The sequence below is a fragment of the Protopterus annectens genome, chromosome 12.part0 (assembly GCF_019279795.1).
Source record: "Protopterus annectens isolate FY-2018-M chromosome 12.part0, PAN1.0, whole genome shotgun sequence".
Classification (NCBI taxonomy): Eukaryota; Metazoa; Chordata; order Ceratodontiformes; family Protopteridae; genus Protopterus; species Protopterus annectens.
In genome coordinates this window covers 655574873-655596874 of record NC_056746.1, presented here as the reverse complement: position 1 = coordinate 655596874, position 22002 = coordinate 655574873, and the positions used below count along the sequence as shown (strand labels likewise).

At 37.7% G+C, this 22002-nt stretch overlaps 1 protein-coding gene across 1 annotated transcript in view; it reads right to left on the bottom strand.

The window, feature by feature from the left end:
* Positions 1-22002, bottom strand: part of CCHR12.PART0H16orf89 (chromosome chr12.part0 C16orf89 homolog) — a 334640-nt gene that overhangs the window by 176920 nt on the left and 135718 nt on the right. The window contains exon 6 of the mRNA XM_044089787.1: positions 1847-1951. Coding sequence (XP_043945722.1) covers positions 1847-1951 — 105 coding nt within the window. The remainder of the gene's footprint in view (positions 1-1846; positions 1952-22002) is intronic.

The following is a 22002-nucleotide window of genomic DNA, read 5'->3' as shown; positions in this document are numbered from 1 at the left end:
AACACACGAGGATTAAAGCCATGGCATATAGAACAGGCTGCCTGTAAATGGAGAGGGCCTAAACAATAGACACATACTTTGTGGGTATCGGAAAGTGGCAGTTTGTGCCCACACTTTGAACACTTTTTAAATCTTGCTGGTATAGCTGCCATCACTAAGTCAAATAAATATAAGTGTTGACAAGAAACAAAACAAGTGTAAACACTACAAAAAAAAACAGTTGTGAAGAAAAGTTTTTTTTTTTTTTTTTTTTTTTATAGGGAAATATAGAGAAAAAAAGGAAAGGGAAGGAAATACCAACAATGGTAAAGGAGCTATGACAGTGTCATAGAAAGGAAGAAGATACTAACAATAGTATCTAAGAGATACAAAAAATGTACGATAGACAGAAAAAGGGTTAGAAATGGGATGAAACAAGTTTATAACGTGGGTAAGAAGTAACAGAAAAAGTTTTTAGGTAAGGAATACAAGAAAATAAAACACACCTGGAGAATGCTCGAGAGAGATGGAAGAACACGTCTTTTTGGTTGAAATTGCAAGCAAAATCTGAGGCAATTGGGGTTAAGGGAGTAGCTCAAGCATTTGTGGTTGCCATGAGCTTTAGCAACAGCCTAGTCGGATCCAAGGGATCAGATCTGAACCCATCAATTGAGGAAAAAATGACAAATGGCAACATCAGATCTGACTTTGAAGTTCCTTCCTACTTCTATTTATGTTGTCTCACCAGAAAAATACAGAAAAAAAATAAAATGAGCAGTTTCTGCAGGCAGAGTTTAGTAGGATAAACTATGAATAGTGTGTGGAATCTGTTCTGAAAAGTTAAGCAGCAGTTTATTGTCTGGATTATGCTGTATTCTGACATCATTTTTGATCATAGTTATATCTAATAGCATATGTACCAGTCCTTGAAAACTGGGGAATCAACTATGGTCTCACAAGCAGACGCACACACAAATACACACACATGCACAAGCACACACACAAATATACACACATGCACAAACACACACACACACACACACACACACACACACACACACACACACACACACACACACACACACACACACACACACACACACACACACACACACACACACACACACACACACACACACACACACAGTGTTTTGGTGGGAGATAGAGGAAGGAGCTGCACCAGCAGATTTCTGTACCACTTTTACATGCATGTTTCCGAGTTCTTGGTGACTGCAGTGCTCTGAGTTCCTGCCCACCCTCTTCACTTTAGCTGACATCTAACCACATGCTGAGTGCTGAAATTCCATTTCAGTGAATAATTCTTTAACATTTGCGTTATACTTAGCTGTTATTATTTAGACATAATACATTGACTTTTGTTGTCAGTTTTACCTTTGCTCTGTCATGAATTTTTTGTCAGTTTTACCTGTGCTCTGTCCTGATTTACATGTGATCTCCATAAACGCAGAACAATTTATGGGTACTTACTAAGGCCCCAGAGATTCATTATCTTAAATAGTATGTGATTTAGTATAAGCAGATATATTACGATATATAAGTAAAAAATAATCTCCTCCTTGTTGCCCTCTGCTATGACTTCTGAAATCCAGTGGTGTCTTTTTTAATGCTCAGAGGTTGAGAGGCATGACCACAGTATGTATTCAAAAGATACAGTTAGACTATAACCATAAGATACTACTAACAATACAGCAGTTAGAATGCAGAACATAAGTGACCTCAGGGACCTAAGTGGCTTGTTGGTCCTACAAATATTTGTGAACCCAATTTGCTCACCTTCAAATTCTCACATTATAAATACAAAGTCTTTTTTAGTATGCATGAAGACAGTCAACATCAGTATACCCACCTGGCATTCTGAAGCATCCGGTGTCTGGATCTTGCCATGAAAGTATAAGCTTCAACCAGTGGGATTTATAGAAATCAGAGAATCCAGCCAGGCCACAAAGAAGAACTACATAAATAAAAGCAGACTCTGTAATTAGCATTATCTTTTATAAAATCATACAAAAATCAGTATAGACAACCTGAAGAATAAAACCACTGAATCAAATATAAACTTTTACATGAAAACTATTTTATCTGGGAAGTCTAGTGCATACCTCTCAACTATACAGATTTTTGCAGATTGTCCAGATTTTTGCATCATATTTTTGGCTGTTCCTCATAAAATCTGTGGTTTTCCAGCAAATCATTGAGTAATGAAGTCACTAAATAATGACATACATTTGAGTTTCAGACTTCATATCATTCAGCAAATGCATGCTAATGTAAATCCTGTTATTCTACTAACATTCTGTTTATTTAAAATCTGTCCCTGCTTTTAGGCCTTTAGCCCCCCCCTCCCCCCAATATTTTAAGCTTTGTAGAGATTTCTTTCAGTAAGAGGTTGAGAGGTATGAGTGGCAGTGACATAAGGTGTCTGACATTCTGCTGGTGATTTGGGTTTGGCTAGTGGCCTGACTGCCACAGAGATGGACAACGGAGGAAAGAAACAATGGTGACTGGTTCACCTCTTTCTGATAGGAAGTTAGAAAAGATTCTAATTTTATTACAAAAGTAACCCCAGTAGTTGGTTACACAGAGCAAAGGGATAAAGACCTTTCTATAACCCAGATGATCCAGATTCAACTAGCAGCTCATAGGGGGAGGAATGAAGATGCTTTGCTGGTTTGTTTCTCTTTGAGAGCAAGAACGGGGTGCATTCTCAGGGGAGTTAGTAGGTATTATCTGCAAGAAGGATCAAGCAAGAGGTAACTTTTCTCACAGGTCCAAATATTTGCTTGTGGTCACATTCTGAACATGCAAAAAGGACATGTTAGTTAGTAACAATTCCCAGCTGAGCTAGCAGTGTGATGGCCCAGCTCCACTGTTTCCATTCCACTTCAGTAGTGATTCAAACCTCAAATGAGTTTGTGGACATTCTCAGAGAAGGGGTCTCCGCCTGTGGAGTAGTGTCATCATATTGCCATACAGTTACATGTGAGACCAGCAGATTGAAGCCACTGGGAGCAGCTTGGATGAACCAAAAGACATCAGCAAGCAGGGAGGCAAAAAAAAGTTGAAAACGTAAAATAGAAACTTCAGTCCAGATTTGTATGAGGATTTACAGAGATCTAAAGACAGTACAGAGCTTTGAACTCAAATTGGGGCTGTCATGGAATTATAGATACACTCCAACATTGTGGCTATTACATAATTTGTAGTGGAAGAAGGTTTATTAATGATAGAACACAAAGTAAGAAAAGCCCCTAGTCCCACACTGTCATGGGACTAGAACACCACTTAAAAATGTTCATCCCACCACAGGAATACACTTGTGGGTAGCAAGAATTTTCCTGGATAGTGCAAGATAGCAAGGTGGGAGACTGGGGACCAGTAATGTATGAGTTCAGAAAATATTCTTCCACTAGCATAGACTTATTATACTAGAAGACTGTCATCAATTCATTTTTGATTATTTATTTAAATTAATTTATTAAAAATTCTCAAAGGATAGTTGGCTAGATGGCAAACTTAATCTCTGAAGAGTTACCTGAAGGGATAGGGTAGATTGGCATTTTCTGCTGCTCATCTATCCCCTGGAAAAGGAGTGGGGTTTGCAATCCAAGAACTAGCAGCTATTGGTGGAGGCCGATTACAATATTTCAGCGGTGTGTACATAAGTAATACATACTGAGAATTCATAGAGTCATATGTTCATAGGTCAGTACTAGGCTAATGACTGCAAGGGCCTTTTAAGCCTAGCCATTCATCACAAATGTCCAAAAAGTTCTGGTACCCTTAAGAAATATAAGCAGGAGTTTGGAAGATGAACTATTTAGAAGGAGTCTGGGAGATGAACCTTTTATAGGCTGCCTGTGTCCATTAGAGACATAGGTGCCAAACCCCATCCAGCTGTCCAAGTTACACTTGAATTGGGTTAAGGAGGGACTCTGCTTCACATGGATGGGAAGCCTGTTCCAAAAAGGGCAGTAGTCTCTGAGATGCATGCCTGTCTCACCAGCAGGTCCTATTTATATTACAGTCAAAGTTTAAGTCTTTAGAATGGGTAATTCTGATGCTGTTTATTTTGCAGATATGCAGGAGGTCCACCAGGGTGGCATCAGGTAATGCCTTGTATGCCAGGCATAGTTGTCCCCTCAAACACCTGTAGGAGATGTGTCTGCATAGGACGTGTTATTTATGCCCTGTATTCCTTTAGTAAGGACCCTCTGTGGACATTCCAGTTATTGGATGTGCCGATTAGGTACATACCAAAGGGACATTGTACTCAATGATAGGTCTGCTGAGTGCTGAATACAGTGGAACAATGACCTCCTTGGGCCTAGCTGCCATTCTTATTTTTATATGTTGCGCAACATAGAATGATTTACTCACTATTGTAGACATGTGATGGTCAAAGGCAACATCACTGTCCCTGATTACAGGTCAATTCTTAGGGGTGTGTTGTCAATATGATAGTTACCAGGAGTGGATGACTTCCCAAAAGATACCATTATGCATTTCTTGGCATTTAGTTATAGTCCATGGCTCTTACATAGGTTACTTGACTGAGTCAGCCCTTCCTGGAGAACATCAGCATTAGTGAGAGAGTCTATGACTACCCTATTTTGCAGTCTTCTGCAGATTTAGTCAGCACTGGCCCTTGACTTTGGCCTTGACTTCAAAGAAGTAAATGCCAAAAAGGAGGGGTCCCAGGACTGATCCCTGAGGGACTCTGCTTGTGACTGGCCTCTTTGTAGAGGTGTACTCCCCAATTCAAACTTCCTGGGTCCTGTCTATGAGTTAGCTGGCTATCCACTGGGTGACATAAGGGATTATACCTAACTTCTAGAGTTTGTAAAAAATGCCTGAGTGGGGTATTGTGTCAAATGCATTAGCCAGATCAATGTAGGCAGTGTGTAATGTTTTGCCCTCATCCATTGCTTTGGTGACCTTCTCAAAGAAATCCACCAGGTTGAGTAGGCATGACTTGCCCTTGACGAAACTAGATTGGGTTGGGTATAGTGTTTGGAGGTTTCCTATGTCATTATTGATCATTTCCATGATAATGTTTTCCATGGCTTTGCATATGAGACTAATGAGACTTATTGGGCTGTAGTTTCCAGGATCTGTAGATGGCCTACCTTTGTGCAAACTGATGATGATTACTGTTCTTCAGTCATGAGGCAACAGTTAAACTGCAATTCCAGATGGCATGATAGGTCATGTTTCATGCCATTTTGAATGCATCCTAGGATATTGTCTGGGTCAATTAATGCAGTGTTCTTGGCCTTAGAGAGAGAGAGAGAGAGAACATTGAGAACCTGCTCCATAGCGATAGTAGGGGCAGTTGTATTTCTTGGTACTTCCAAATTGGGGGGGGGGGGTTGTTGGGGAGAAAGGAGTAAAGTTAGAACTGAATTTGTCTGCCAGTAGGTTTGCTATGACTTGTGGCTCACTTAATTTCTCCAAGTGTTTTGGGTTTCTAATACCATGACAGGAATGGGCCCCATTCCTAAGTCACAGTATGATTAAAGTTTGTGAAATGAGTATTGTTTCAGTCTTTGATGTTAGCCAGAAATGCTCTTTGCAGCACCCGCAATGTACCCAGAACTGACTCCTTCTGCAATTCATATGGAGTTGTGTGTGTCAGTGGCATATCTAAAGGATATTCTTTTTAATGAGACCCATTGCTTCTACTACTATTGGAACTGTCTGGGTATCCTTCTTCCATATTGCAGTTCCTGGTATTTTATGACTTTGCGTCTCTCTGTACATAAGATACTGTAATGGCTGGGTACAGTAATTTCAATGATTAATGCTACTTTTTTTCTTCTTTTCATTGACCACTATATGCGTTTTTCTCACATCTATTTTTTAAACAGTTGGTAATGGGTGATTCCATGTAATAGAAACTTCTTCATTCTCTATAATGCTTTTTGGGTCATGTTTCCACTGCTTCTCAGATACTTCAATAGAATAATGTTCATACAATCCCTAATGCAGCAGTCTTGCCACATTATTATTCCTTTCAGTATACAGGCCCTCTGCCATTAGTGTATCACACCCAGCAGCAAGATATGCAACTGTTTCCAGTTCTATTTTACAGAGCCTGCATTTGTCTGTTTCTCCCACATGTTCAATGGACTTTGTAAGCCAACATATATGTAGTCCACTATCCTGGGCTGCTAATATTAACCTTTCATATTTTGGATTAAATTCACCTCTCCTTAACCATTCCTGCATCAGATCCTGATTGACACGAGGGCTGTTTCAGAAGTTTCCTATACTTGCAACTATATTTATGCCTTTTCCACATTTCTTGCTTTCTCGGCTGATCCTTCTCCTTTTATTCTTTCTTTTATTTTTGGCATATTCAGTTGCTGCCTGATTTTTGTCTACTTTTGGTTTGGTTTCCTTTCCCTAGTGACACCGATATGCTTTTGCTAAACTAATCATTTTGGATATGATGAGGTCAACAGATATGTATGCAGGCCTACGATTGCATATCTGTAAATGTAATCAGCTTCAAGAAGGCCCCATACCTACTGCAGAAAGAGGATATATAATCTTGGTATACAATGATTGTTATATAGCATTTGACAAATGTGAAGCATTTTTCTTGTTTTCTTGCCCAACTGATCCAGTACCTTTTGGGGCAAGTCAATCACTCCAATATTGTAAGTCAGAACAGGAAGAGCAAATTGGTTTATAGCTTGGACCTTGTTCCAAGATGTCAGGGCTGTTTTCAGTATTCATTTTAGCCTTCTAAATATTCATAGGTTCATAGGTGTGTACTAGGCTAGTGGCCCTGGAGCCTTTACAAGCCTAGCCCAAAGAAGTGCCCTGGCATCATGCCGAACAACATTAGTTCCCAGTGCCTCTATCAAGTAGAGCCACTGGAGTGATCCTCAGGCCGAACTTTCTATTTCCCATCCACTCATCAAGATTTCTCTTGAAGAGGGCCAGTGAGGTGCTCTGTTTGACATGTATGGGAAGTCTATTCCAGAGTATGGGCAGTCTCTGGGTTATGAACCTGTCTCTCCAGCGTGTTCTGTTGATTGTGGTAATGAGGTTGAGGTCTCTGGAGCATGTGGTGCAGAGGGATTGGGATTTCTTTAGATGTAGCATTTCTAACAGAGCTGGGTCAGACATGGCTTTGTAAGTCAAGCAGAGATTGCCTCTTAGTAGACGATATAAGACAGAGAATCGCTGGGGTTTTTTGAGTCTGTCCATGTAGGACATGTGTTTAAGGCCTAGCATCTTCTTCATATGGTACCTTTGTGGGCTTTCCAGCTGCTGCATGTGTCGAGTGAGGTACATGCCAAATGGGGCATTATACTCGATGGTTGGCCTAATGAGGAAAAGAGGAGACAGAGATGATGACCTCTTTCTTCCTGGATGCAAAACCCTTGGTAATGAGATGTGCCACATAGAAGGACTTTCTGACCACAGTGACAATGTGGTGGTTGAAGGAGAGGCTGCTGTCAACCAAGCTGTCACATATAAAGCAGTTATTAAGCTTTATGGTGATCAGCAGTCTCCAGGAAATAATGTAATTGCACTCCTTCTCTCACCAGGAGAAAACAGAAGCACTAATCCCAAGATGACTACTGAGAGGCAGAATGCGGGCTCTCCAGTAACTGGTGGTCTTGCAGTAGATGCTTAAAGGTAAGATAAAAAAAGGTTTATCCTAAACACTGCAGTGTGCACTAGATCAGTTAGATGTGAAAGTAAGTAAGTTAAGTTTTACCTGTCTAAAAAGTTAAGTTTTAGTGGAGAGTCACTATTTTTAAAACAGCAAGATAGATTGAAAGGGGGTGGTCACTTTTATATTTTGGTACTATGAAATACAGTAGGATGGCTAATAAATTTAAATAGTTGAAGGGGAGTGATTTCACAAAATGATAATTTTGTGCTTACTCTCACCAGCCAGTAAAAGCAGAGAGGAAATGAGATATATGGTCTTTAATGTGTTTTGTTCACATCTGTTCATATTTTATTGTTGACCTTTCATCAATTCCCAAATATGTATACACTCCTCTTGCTCAAGTTCCTTTATATCACATTCCTGTCCCAGACTGATATTTTCTTGATGCTACAGCTTTCCTGCTTTAAATGCTGCTTTTGCACACTTATCAAGACCAAATTACATTCTTAAATCATCATAGAAAGTTTTCACCACTTCCATTTGTGCTTTCAGTTCCTCATCTGATGAGAGTTTTAAATAGTCCACAAAAAGAAGATGAAAAGTCTTTACACTTTGTTGTTATCTGGGAGCCAAATTGTAACCATGACCTAATCTGTTAAGTAGCAAGACAAAAGAGCAGCGGTGACAAAGAGTCACCCTAGAATATCCCCCTTTGAATTTTTAACCCTGGGATAAGAATTTGTTCTTTATCATGGTTTAGCTGCAAAGTGGTTTGCCACTGTTTCATGGTCACTGCAATGTAATTGATTAATGTAGGGTGTTTCTTATACATCTGTAAGCCCTCCTTTATCCATGAATGTGGGATGCTGTCAAAAGCTTTTTTGTAATCTATCTATGCCATACTTAGATTCAGGTCTATATTAAATGTTTGAAGTCTGAAAACTTTGAATTTCATATGATCTACATCATATGAGCGAAGTTTTTAAACATCGAACATTTCAACGGAGATTGCTGTTGGGAATTCTTCCCTTCACTTCAATGTTGTTGTGATCTCGAAGTTGGTATATTTAAGTAGCGAAGGTGTAGGGGTGCAGGGAGGCTTGCCCCCCTGCATAGAGTGTTCAGGTAGGTTTTTTGTTTTTACTTTGTTTACATTTTAAGTTTGATGTTTGAAAACTTCGCTCATATGGAGTCGACCATATGAGATTCGAAGTTTTCAGACTTCAAACTTATAATATAGACCCTTCGATTCTTCCCCTTTTTACAATTCTCCATTATGACTTTATTTAACAACGAAAGATCCATATGATTTTCTTTTGTTACCCTTCTGTTCTGGTGCTGTGATGGAGTTTTAAATGACCATAAATTCTGTCAGCATCAATTCCAGTATATACTGTATACATTACCAGAAGACAGGTTATTGGCCTATAGTTTTCAGGATAGCTTGCAGGTTCACACTTAAGGAGGAGCATCATTTTTCTGTTTAACCAGATTGGTGTCTGTTTGGGGTTTGCATATAAGCAGTTCTTACTCAGAGCTAAATCTTCAGGTAACGACTGTTGATACTTTTAACAGAAGTTATTTATTTATTTATTTATTTTGTTTGTTTATCGGGTAATGTCTGACTGGGCATAAGGCCCATTTTCAGAGGAGGCCTCGGGAGAAATGATCTATGCATACAAATAGACAGTATTGAATAATGAAATCGAACACGCATTAATGAACAATATACAAAGCAAGTCAGTAAAGAAATTAGTTATATAACAATAACTAGCAAATAATTAATAAATTAAATTTAACAAAAAATGACACAGTTAGAGATAAAACTGGCCGCATGAGTTAATAGTGAGAACAGTGTGATACAGTAATTGCAAGACAGAGAAATGCAGTCTACATAACTGTTAATGACATAGCAGTATGTGTGTATACATTGCTAAATGAAACTGAGTGTAGAATCAAGATAGCCTTCAGCAGTTAATAGTTGTAGCTGTGAGAATGAGCTAGTTTAGGGTAATGTAACGGAGTAATAGGTAGCTTAACCAGGAGTATGGCAGGAGCTGAGCCAGTGTTTTGCTAGATGTTCCTTAAGGAGGTTTTTAAACTCATGAATGCTGGGATTAGGTACTGCATCTGGGCCTGGGGTTCTCCATTTAGGAGTTTTTCTTTATTTTATTTCAGCTTCTTTAGCTGTTACTTCATCCCATTTCATATCCTGTATATTTGAACTTCTTACTGTTTCTTTTACTTTTATCCATTCAACATCTTTATTATGTTCCACAGGGTCTTCACAGATATTTCTCCAAAATGTGTCTATTTCTTCTTTTTTGGTGGTGTTTCTATTCCTTTTGCTTTGTTTCCCAATTTTCTATAAAGCTTTTTTGAATCATCAATGAATTGCTTATTTTATACTTTTTCTTTATATTTATCTGCATATCTTGCCTGTTCTGATATACAATAGATCTTGGTCTGTACTGATAATGCACTTTGTTTTATTGTGTCTAAGTATTTTTGTTGATCTGCTCCTTTTCTATATTCTTCTAACACTTCTTGTCTTAACTGCTTTATAGTTTTCTCTGTTCAATGCTTCCATTATTTATTGAATTTCTTTCCTTCCTTTCCTTATTGCCCTGTATTTTCATAGCTATTAATCTGCTCAGTAATATATCCTATTTACTTTTGTTACATCACATGAATTTATGTTAAGTCTTGATTACTGTTGATTTGTTTTGTCAGACTTCTAACATTTTGGTTCTTATTGACTTTCTGTAATCTATTTCTTTCATTGATCTTAATATGTCTGTTCATTGCTATTAAATCAAAGCAACTCTTCCCTTAGATCATTTTCTTCTAAACCGAGGGCACATTCTTTATTCTTTGTTTCCTGTGGGCATTCTACAAAAAGTTCCAGAACATCTTTCTGTGACATTCTCTTCAGCTCATCCTGCATCATCCATTGCTGTTTCATATGGGAAGTCACTGTGTCAGAGTTGCCACCATTTCATGTTCTTTCCCTTGCAATTCCAGCTTAACTTTTGTACTGGTTTCCTGCTGAAGGCTCCAGAGTATTTTCATGTGGTAACTGATCAGATGCTTCCTGGGCCACCTGTTTCTCCTTAATTTGGGGACTCACTGTTCCATCATGATGTGACATTTCCACTGTTGGATTTTGTACATTAAATCCTTCACTTCACTGGTAATCCATAGTTTCAGTTTTTATTTCTTTAACTTCTCCATTATTAATCTTATTTTCTACTCCCCCCTTTGTTTTATTATTTTTTATTGTACATTTTTCCATATCTGGATGCCTTTACCTGTATTTCTCTTCAAATATCTTTGGTGCGCTTTTTTGTATTGATTAGTTTTGCCTTCTCCTTTGCATAAATATTGCACCATATTAAATCTTTTTTTCTTTCCATTTCCATATTTCTTCTTCAGATGTCTTTGGATCCAGCTGTTTCTCCTTACTTTGGGGACTCGTTGTTCCATCATACTCTGACATAACGTGTTAGACTTTCTACACTAAATCCTTCATTTGCAGATATTCTGTAATTTCAGTTTCTATTTCTTTAGCTTCTGCTTTGCTAACCTTTTGTTCTACGTTCCCACTTTGTGAACTTATTTTTTGTATTGGAACATTTTCCATATCTGGGTGCCTTTGCCTGTATTTCCTTCAAGTATCTTTGGAGCAGATTGTTTTTGTATTGATTAGTTTGGCTTTTCCTTTATATAAATATTACACCATATCAGATGTCTGTTCCTTTCCCATGCCCATGTTCCTTTTTTATTCCTTTCAAAAATCTATAGATTTTGATTTTGTTCTTTACATTTTCACACTTCCACAGTCACTTTTCTTTGCAAATGGTCAAAGGTTTCTTAATCCATATAATGTTTTTCATGAATCAGTTCTATTAATGAACACAAATTTGCATTTAAAGCTTTTGATAGTTTTTTCTTGTGCAACTATTTTTCTTTCCTCTAATTTCCCTCTCTTAATCTTTTTGAATATCTCCTATCTGGAAATTCTGGGCTTCTTGCATAATAGTAACAGTTCTTCTTTCTGTTATACAGCTTATTGATGTTGTGATTCAATCAGGGTGGCTTGCTTTTTGAGTTAGTTCTGTACTTCTTCCTCTACACAGCTAATAACATACTTGTATATGGTTTCTGTGAACAGTTCCGCATAGACAGCAGTGTTCTCAGGGTTTATGGGATCTTGACATTTCAATAGGTTATCACTTAATAGTAGGAAGTTACACTTTACAGTAGGTCCTGAACATTCCAGGGTTAGCTGGGGTTGCAGGTTATATTTTTACTTCAAAGGAGACAGTTTTGTGGTCTGACCTTACCAGAGAAGACATTACACTAGGGGGTGTGCAGTAATGTCCCATATTACTGAGTGCCAGATCTAGTATGTTTGTGCCCATGTTCAGTATATTGACAGTCTGGTCCAAGGAGTTTGAGATTAAAATCCAAAAAGAAAAATCTAGCAAAGCTAGACTTTCCACTGTGTGATTCCTTAAACATCTTGTATTAGAGGCACATGGGATATATGCAAATTACATTTTAAGGATATCAGGTGGTTCAGCTAAATGGCAATTCTCAATGTCCATGACTTTTTCTTGTGTGTATTTATAGACAAATGCAGGCCAATAAAGCCAAACCCCACTAGCTATTGATATGCATATTTCTGCCTTCTTACAGTAGTAAGTTTGACTAACACTTGGAAACACAGGGTTGTCATACCCAACTGATATCCATAAATCATAGGGTGACTGCAAAATATCCCAACCAACAAACTAAAACAATGAGTAAAAAGGTCACACAAAAAAACCCAATCAGTTAAAAAACAAAAAGAAAAATCTAGCAAAGCTAGACTTTTTACTGTGTGATTCCTTAAACCTCTTCTAGCACAGGTGACTTGGGATATATGCAAAATACCCTTTAAGGATATCAGATGTTTCAACTAAATGGCAATTCTGAATGTCCATGACTTTTTCTTTTAAGTCTATTTATAAACAAATTCAGGCCAATAGAGCAAAGCCCCACTAGCTGTAAACATACATACTTCTGCCATCTTATAATATCATCAACACAACATAAGTGGGAAGTTTGATTAACATTTGGAAACACAGGGTTGTCGTACCCAACTGATATCCATAAACCTTAGGGTGACTGCAAAATAGCCCAACTAACAAACTAAAACAATGAGCAAAAAGGTCACACAGACCTTTTGGGTTTATTGGCCTGAATTTGTCCATAAATAGACTTAAAAGAAAAAGTCATGGACATTCAGAATTGCCATTTAGCTGAAACACCTGATGTTCTTAAAGGGTAATTTGCATATATCCCATGTCACCTCTAATACAAGAGGTTTAAGGAGTCACACAGTGGAAAGTCTAGCTTTGTTAGATTTTTCTTTTTGCTTTTTTAACTGATCTTTTTTTTCTGTGTGATCTTTTTCATCATTATTTTTTATTACAAAATCCAGGAATCTCTGTGCCTGTACATTTTGGGTTGTATATGATTCCCAGTTAATAGTGGAGTAAATAAAATCACCCATGAATATGGTATTGAGTTGGATAGTGTGCATTTCCAATAAGCTTAAGTCTTCTGGTTCATAGAGTGGGACCTATAGCTTGCAAAGAAGTTGTATGGGATTTTGTCTGTGGTGATCTGAAAGTGGAGAAGCTGAATTGCATTGCCCTTTTTGACTATCCTTGTGGTACATTAATTTTTGATGTAAATCGAGACACCTCCACCTTTAGTCCCTGTCTGTGTAGTAGCTGATCTAAATGTGTGGAATACCAAATAGCCTTGCACTGTTGGTATGCTCACCATGGTTTTAAACCATGTCTCAGTGACTGCACAGACATCAGCATTCTCTAAGGTGAGGAGAGCTTGTAGGGAGTAGAGTTTCTTGTTAAGACTCTTAGCATTGAGCAGTAACACCTTTAGGTTTCCTTGGTTTTGATTTGCTATGTTGGAAATGTTTTCGGTTTGGCATTGCCTAAAAAAGGCACTATGGGGGAGGACAATGTTTTAGCGTATACTGGAAAGCCTAGAGGGGAGAGGTGCAGATCATCCCTAGCAAAGCAGTGTTGTCTCTTGACCATCTCCTTCCATGCTGACAAATATTGCACCCCTTAGAATGACACCAGAAACTAAGCCAATTATTAAAGTCAGTCAGTCATCTTCTGTTCATATTGTGGTATAATTATTGGAGAAGATAAAATGCTGCTCAGTGCTATGCTTATACCAGCCTGGGACACATATTCTGAGAGCTCCATGATGTCTCTCTTCATATAGTCTATGGAGGTATGTCTCAGGTCATTTGCACCTACATGGACTATGACTGAATCATACTGGTACTTGTGGTCAAATAACCTGAGTGCAGTGGATCCTGACCCCTAATAAGCAACTGATCATGACTTTTCCCTTACTCAGCCTGGTGAGAGGGACATCAGTGTGACTCACAATTGAGTCTCCAGTGACCAAAATGTTGTTTTGTGTGGTGTTTATTGGCTTAGAAGCAGAGCATCCATCAGTTGTGGCTATATGTTTTGATTGGGCGGGACAGTGGGTACAGCACACCAGAAAAGACCTCTGTAGATGTCAAGATGGTGCCATTCTTAGAAGTCATGATCTCCTATCTGTACAATTCACTTACACTAAAATGTCTTTGCTTCTGAGGCTCTGCTCTGAAGGGATTAAGTCAGACAGTTGTAATGGAAACACTGGTGTAAAAGATCAGAAGGGCACTCCATTTAACTGGTGGTAGACAACTACAGTGGGAGCCAAAAAAACTGAAAAGATGCAAAATTTAAAATGTGAGCATCATAAGTAACAAACTGTATTTGAAGTCAGCTAGCACTCATAAGAATATATATATATACAGACTATAAACTGAACAGGAAAAAATCTGTAAAATTAATTATGAATGAAAATAATCATAATAAGTTAATATAATGGCTACTGGTAAGCATGGGTATTGTTATGTAAGTATTCACTACTGGTACAGTCAGGAAGAATGAGAATACAGTCTAGACCTAAGCAAGAGTTGTAAGTAGGTAGAAAGATTGAACATGATTTCTGGCAGACTAGAAGTACTACTTAACAAAAAACATATTGGCACATACTGACACAAATGTAATGACCTTTTCATCTAAATAATTTTATTCTTGTAAAAAAAAAAAAAGATTGTGGCTGCAAAAAAGTGAAAACTTTAGGAAGGTACTGCTGGACTGAAATGTATTATTGAAGACATATACCAATATGAATATTTTCAAGGTGCATTGTACGACAAAGATAAATATTTTTTTCTGGAATAGATGCTCCAGTAAAGATAAAACTGTCTATGAAGGTATTTACTTAGTAGGTATGCAAGCTGGACCACTGGAGCACATTTTAAGTCACACCCTAGTTACATTAGTGCAAAACAGTGCAACAAACAATGAACACGATACAAAATTAGAAGGAATTACGCAGTGCAAATGATACATGGAGCAATACATGGCAAACATTAGAACAAACCACATTTGTCAGCGTCAGTGCTGTTCAGTAAGGCTGCTTAGAATAATGCCCATTAGATGGATATGACTGTAGTTAGAACGTAAGGACTGCATCTTGAAGAGAGTTAAATTACTGATCCAGTGCATCTGTGTTTAGATGTATGCTTCAGGTAAGATTTGAGCTGCTTAGAGAAAGAAACGATGTTGGGGAGTATGAAGGGTGGTCAGTTGAATGGACCAAAACAGGAAAAATCTCTCTCCGCACAGACTAGAGAGCAGAAGGAGTTAATGAGTGAGAACCGAAGAATCTGATGATCTCAGAGATCTGGAGTGTTACCCATCAGTGAGTAGGTGACATAATAAAGGGTTACACTGCTCAGTGAAGAGGACCTTGTAAATTAGTGTGCTAATGAGAACAGTGATTTAATGAGGAATTGAAATCCAGCCTGCTTGATTTTTATCCATGGCAGTGAATACTTTCTTTTGCCAGTGTCAGTAATGAAGTGAGAGATACAGTTCTGCAAAACATGAAGCTTTTTTAATATATTGGTAGATAAGAAGTAATTGATTGGAATGGAGCATTCACATTTTGGTAGGAGCAAAAATATTCCAATAGTTAATCTTCTCTACTCATTTAGAGATTGAAGATTGTATGGCATCTGTAATGTAGATATGTGATTTTGTTATTCAAGTTATGAATGTAATAGAGAAGGGTAAATAAGTTAAAAATCTATAACAGATTTTGATCAATTATCAAGAATAAATTATTTTCCTTACTTTGTAAATTGGAAAATGGGCTCATCTGTTTGGTACTTAACCTACAAACATAGACACTGTCTAATTAAGTTACTTCAGTCTAGACGTCACACCTCTCCACTGTCCAGATTTTCACAGGATGTCCAGAGTTTTGATTTATATCTTTGGAGTATTCCTCATAAAATTAACGGTGTTCTGGCAAATCACTGAGGATTAAAGTCACTAAATAATGACATACATTTGGGTTTCAGCCTTCTATCCTTCTGAAAATGTATGTTAACACAAATGCTGTTATTCTAGCAACTTACTAAGTTTTTAAGAGTAATATATAAAATTTGTCCCTATTTTTGTGCTTTTGTCCCCCCTTTATTTTAGTCTCTGTGAAGACATCTTGTGCTAAGAGTTTGAGAGGTATGAGTCTAGAGCTGCTTTGTAAAGATGTGCTACACAGCAGTAACTCACTTAGACTGCAATTTTTATAACCCCTGGTACTATATAATACTTCATTATGGCAATTTGAATCATGGGGGAAGTTCACCTTAAAGATAGCTCATAATCAGACTGTACAAGTCAGTGACTAAATTCTGGATACTGTGTTTGCAGACTTTCAGCTGTTGTAAATGAATAAGACTTAGTGTGGGCCTTACAAGAAAAAGAAATGATAACTTGCTTGAATACTCATATGCTGTGTCAAAGGCTGTAACCACTGGGCAGAATTCTCTAACTCAAAGCAAACATTATTTTGAATTCATTAAAAGTAATGTTTGTTTGCCATTTATGACAAAGGAATATATGACAAAGATGGGCGATGGGCATATCTCTCAAACCAATAAAGACAATAAACTTGAGAAGAACTATTTTGCTTAATAAAAGCAAAAACACACGTCTCTTCATGGGACTGGTATGCTAAGAACATTCAAAACTGCCAGAAACTTCAACTGGTACTAATCAATGAAAAACATGACCTTAGAATAAAACAGTAGTGAAGGTAGTATGGGACAACAAATTGTATGTGCAGTAGGTCTGAGAACTTTTATTGGTTAGAGGAATGTACCAGAGATCTTAAATACTCATAACTTTCTTCTTTTATTTTTTTATACACTAACATTCACTAAATAATTTCCTGCTTGTCTTATTATTGCAAATGTCTTTTTCTTACAGTTTCTTTTTGCAGTAATTATGATGTTGTCATGTAAAAAGGGTTCTGTGATTCTCACATATGCAAGTCTTATGTTTTTTTTTTCTCACTGGAACTATATTTACTCAGTTTAATATTTTTTGTTTGTATTTCCTGCATGTAAAACAGCTAATAGGTATTTCTTATTCATGTGGTTTTGCATTTTGATGATGTAATTGATGGGACAAACAGCCTGTAGCGGTTATGCATGTTTTATGTAGTATACAACTAGAGTTTGCCACATAAAATGCCACAGATTGCAGCACAGTCAGTCAGTCAGTCATTATTTTGGGCAGTCAACAATAAATCAATAAGTAACTAAATTGTATATTCAAATAAAAAGTAATAGAAGAAAAATGTAACAGGATAACATTCCTAGCACAATGTATAAGCTTGGCACAGAGTGCAATAACACAGATGCATAATACTGTAATAAATCATTTTCTAGTATGAGATCATCATTCATGGGGGATGGAAAATAGGGATATGTGAATCTCTACAATGATAGTCTGTAGTGAAGTTCTGTGTGTGTGTTATACATTAACCAGACTAGTGCTAGAAGGAAAAATGTTAATTGAACTAACTGAGCTTATCAGAAAGGCAGAATCTGCAATTGTATTTAGTAAGCCAGACTGCCTGCAGTACCAAGTTCCATATACAGGTAAAGTTGTATTGGAAAATTGAGGATCATGCACATGCACAAATTTGGTGCAGTATAAGTCAACCCCAAGCCCTTGGGAGGATGTTTATGAGGATGATAAATGAATAAGACTTAGTGTGGACCTTATAAGAAAAAGAAATTATAACTTAGTAATATTATTATTCTACCTCACAAATAGATTTAATTCTCTCGTAAACTAACCCTGCAAGCCCCCCCCCCCATTTTGGACAGGAAGAATGCAATCATAAAAGCTTTGCAATCCTACAGTTACAGCTCCTATGATGACCAGCTTCATGGTCATGCAACTCCACCCTGTATATCAGACCTAGCTCCCTGCCAGCAATCTCAGATCTGATCTGACATAAAGGTGGAGCTGCTGTGAAAGAAAACATCAACTGAAATCAGCTGACCCCCGAGTCGTTGGGTAAGTCTGGGCTATGTTCAGAACAGACAATGCAATTCAGTGGTATAGAATGCATTACATTCTTACTACTTGTTTCTGGCATTGACAGAGTCCCTTTAATTCATTACCTCACAGTACTGAACTACAACTGTTTGCCCCTCTTATGACTTCATTAGACACAGGATCAGAAAGTAATTGGAGAGAAGCTCAGCATACAGTACCTAAAAACTTTCCCGGTAAACAAACATAAATAAATAAATAAATAATATATATTTTTTAAACTTAATAAATATAGCTCCTCTAATGTAACTAAAATAAAAACTACATATTTTGGAATCAAAACTTTATGTGACAGTGATGAGACCATCAAAACAAGCAGCAAGAAAACCTTTGTACATGATCTTTAATGCTTACTTCTCTGCTCATTTTACTGCTATACAGAGAGAGACCTGTAGACTTTTGAATAAATATGGCAAAGACACATGCATTTTGACTAGAAATGTCCCATATTTTCCCTGCAGTCATAGCATGCACTGTTCACAATTACATGTTGTTAACAACTGGTAATGCCCTCTTCCTTTGCCACACAAAGCTCTTCTGTGTAGACCATCACATTTCTATCAATCTCTGAATTAGCTTAAACCTATTATATCACTTGCCACTATGCAAAAAATGGTAACTATAAAATGGTATAAATATTGAGGAGAATAACTGCCGTTTTGGGCAGAGGTACCATGTTATACCAGGGGTTTCAAGTGTGCTCTTGCTGATTCTCCAGAAGCAGCAGAACTGTCATAAATAACACACTCGTTCAGAACATCCTTTCTACAATGTATTCTCATTCTACAATGCCAATATGATTGGGTTCCCATTCTCTCAATAAGATGTACTTCAGACTATTAAATTATTATTGTATTTTCTGTGTATAAATGGCTATTGTATCTTCTGTATAAGAGGTACCTCTCATTGGGTTTTGACTAGTACCATTTGTGATTGTTTTAACTTTAGTGGCACACAGTGACCCTGTGTCATCAGACCCTTGTTCTCACTGCAGCATTTCCTCACACACATGTTCAAGATTCAGGATGTCCTAATGTTACTATATAGTTTTTATTCAGTTTAAAACGCTTACCACTGTTAATTTTCATAAACTCATACATAACAGAAATGGCAGTAAGGTGGTTTAGAAGAGACAGACCAACAACTTTAATGGGTTTAACTAGGATGAATTTTGGAGATACGTATATAAAAGTGTCTGAGATGGTAATCATCAAAAATTCAAAGAATATATGATATTTATTATGCCAATTTTAAACTATTTAAAATGGGGATATGTGACTGATATTTGTTCTACCTGCAATGTCCAGAAGATGTCCTTGATTTTTTGTTTGTAGCCCTACCTAAAAAGAAAATGACTGTGAAACGCTAACTTTGGCAAATTCAAGTATTTCAATTTGTATCACAAAGATAATCCTCAGGATTCACAAATCCTCCGTGTAAGACTAAATTAGTCTTACACGGAAACGCCAGTCTAAGAGTAAGATGGCAGCGCACCATGCATATTAATGAGGGCATGCTGCCTCAACTCTAAGGCTAACACAGAGCGTGCACGAGTGCAGGGGGCATGTCAGACTGTCGAGCAGTCCAAAAATCCACGCCCCTGCAAGTCTCTCAATCATGAAATGTCAACTGACATGAGCGAGTCCGCTCAAATGTGTACATACCCAACACTACACTCCCCACATTGTAAACCCCTGTACAATTATAAAATGTAAAATTTTTATTTATTTTTTTTTATTATTCTCGATATAGCTGCCTGTATTTGCGCGTGCTTGCATGGGTTTGCCCATTGCTTAGCTACAGTTAGCAGTTTAGACATCGAACAGGATAATAAGAAACTTATATGCAAATTAAGCAAAATAGCAATAGTGTAGTGGTAGAGCCTGAGCACAAAGAGGAGGCATTCCCGGTTCAAGTCCCACCACTCCCCTTTCTATTTTCTGTTGGAAATCTGTATAAAAAAATAATTCCTGACATTTATCATTTATATTTTAGTAAAAAGCATTGAAATGGCCTATGTAGTAGTGAACAAATTTTATATATATATATATATATATATATATATATAGATATATAAAAGAAGGTAAAATGATTATGCATACTGATGAATGCATAAGTAATGTATCTTAAGCAATGTGAAGCACTGCTAAGCAAAGTTTACCAGTATTAAGCATATTTAAGTATAGTTGCTCATAGCTTAGCACTGCTTTAACTAGTGCAATAGCTTTGTGTGGAGCTGCGCACCGTGCAAACTAGCACAATGTCGAGCAATGTTGGGCAACGTAGAGCACCATAGAGCAATGTAGAGTAACGTCAGGCAACGTAGAGCAACATAGAGCAACGTCGGGCAAAGTTGAGCAAAGTCGGTAAAACACAGCCACACCTCCTAGCCGGTCTGGCCAGTAGTAAAATAAAAAGCAATGACAGGCCTTGAACCCAGGATACTGTGCAGAATAATCACAGTTCTGAACCACTAAGCCATGACAGCTTTTCATAAGCATTCACTTTCAACACACACATGCATATCAATGGAAGTTTACCCATTGCTAAGCAGGTGTGCCTTCAGCTAAGTTTTTTCAAAACTGGCCAATCACAAATAAGTGCGGGAAATGATGCATATTTAAGCTCCATAGGTGGGAATACTTGCCATAACTGGTTGTAGCTCCCATCTGCAGGCAGCAATGGCCGGTGCTGGAGAGGGCTCTCATTTTCGAGCGCAACGTTGGGGCATTGAGGAGTCAAAAGTAATGGTTTGGCTCCTTGTCTATAATCATGAGGATAGACTCCTGCGTGGCCAGTACCAGGGTACCCAATACAAAGCAGAAGCCTGGGACCGTCTAGCTCATGAACTCACCAGTGCCAAAGGTGTCCCTCGGACTGGTGAGCAGGTCAGACACCACCACGCAGACCTGAAGAGACGCAAGGCAGGTCAACTGGACCAGTGGATCCAGGAGGCCTGTGAAATGGAAAATGCTCCACTACTGAGTAAGTAGCCATGGAATTAAGTATGTAAGAATTGCTATTCTAGTCTATACTATGGATAGGTATGTCTCAATATCACTTCATTGACTTCACAGCTGCAGGTTTCCGTGCTGCGAATCAGCAAGCCTATGCAGATAGGCTGCTAAGGCTGCGCCACCAGGCAGGTTAGTAATTAAATAGGTTGTACTGTTATGTAAAATAAATGAGAGAGCCTGAAAAAAGTTTTTAACACAATAAATAAAGGTATAATAATTCTCTAATAATTATTCTGCATGGACTGTTATATAAAATAAATGGGAGAGCCTCTAGAAAAGTGTTTTAAGTCTTTAATAAAGGTATAATTCCTGGAGTGTGTCTGTGTCATTTTCTTTGATATGTTGTTGTACTCTTGCATTATAGAAATAGTACTGTTGTATTAAGCGCTGCTAACACACAGTTCGGTAGGTCCATATAAAGTGGATGAAGGGAGTGCCAGTAGCTTTTAAGCATATTTACAGTCCTCAACTGTTGGTTCATGCCCAGCATGTACAGGTTAATCTGGCACATGCGTAGCTTGGTATTGTGTTCCCCAGAAATGTCATTGTGCTGGCAGAAATGTAGGGAGCTGTTAACATATAACTGATAATTTCACCTAAACATATCTAGATAAGTATAGGAAAGTAGAGCTGTCAGTGTACCATCTCAGCAGTAGTGTGTCTGAGCAACTCACAAAATATGTAGCAGTAACATCTGCATCTCGGACAGTTTCTATGTCAGATACAGCCCATGTATGTAAAGATCTAGCAAAACCCATTTCCCAATTTAAGGACAATTGGGTAGTGT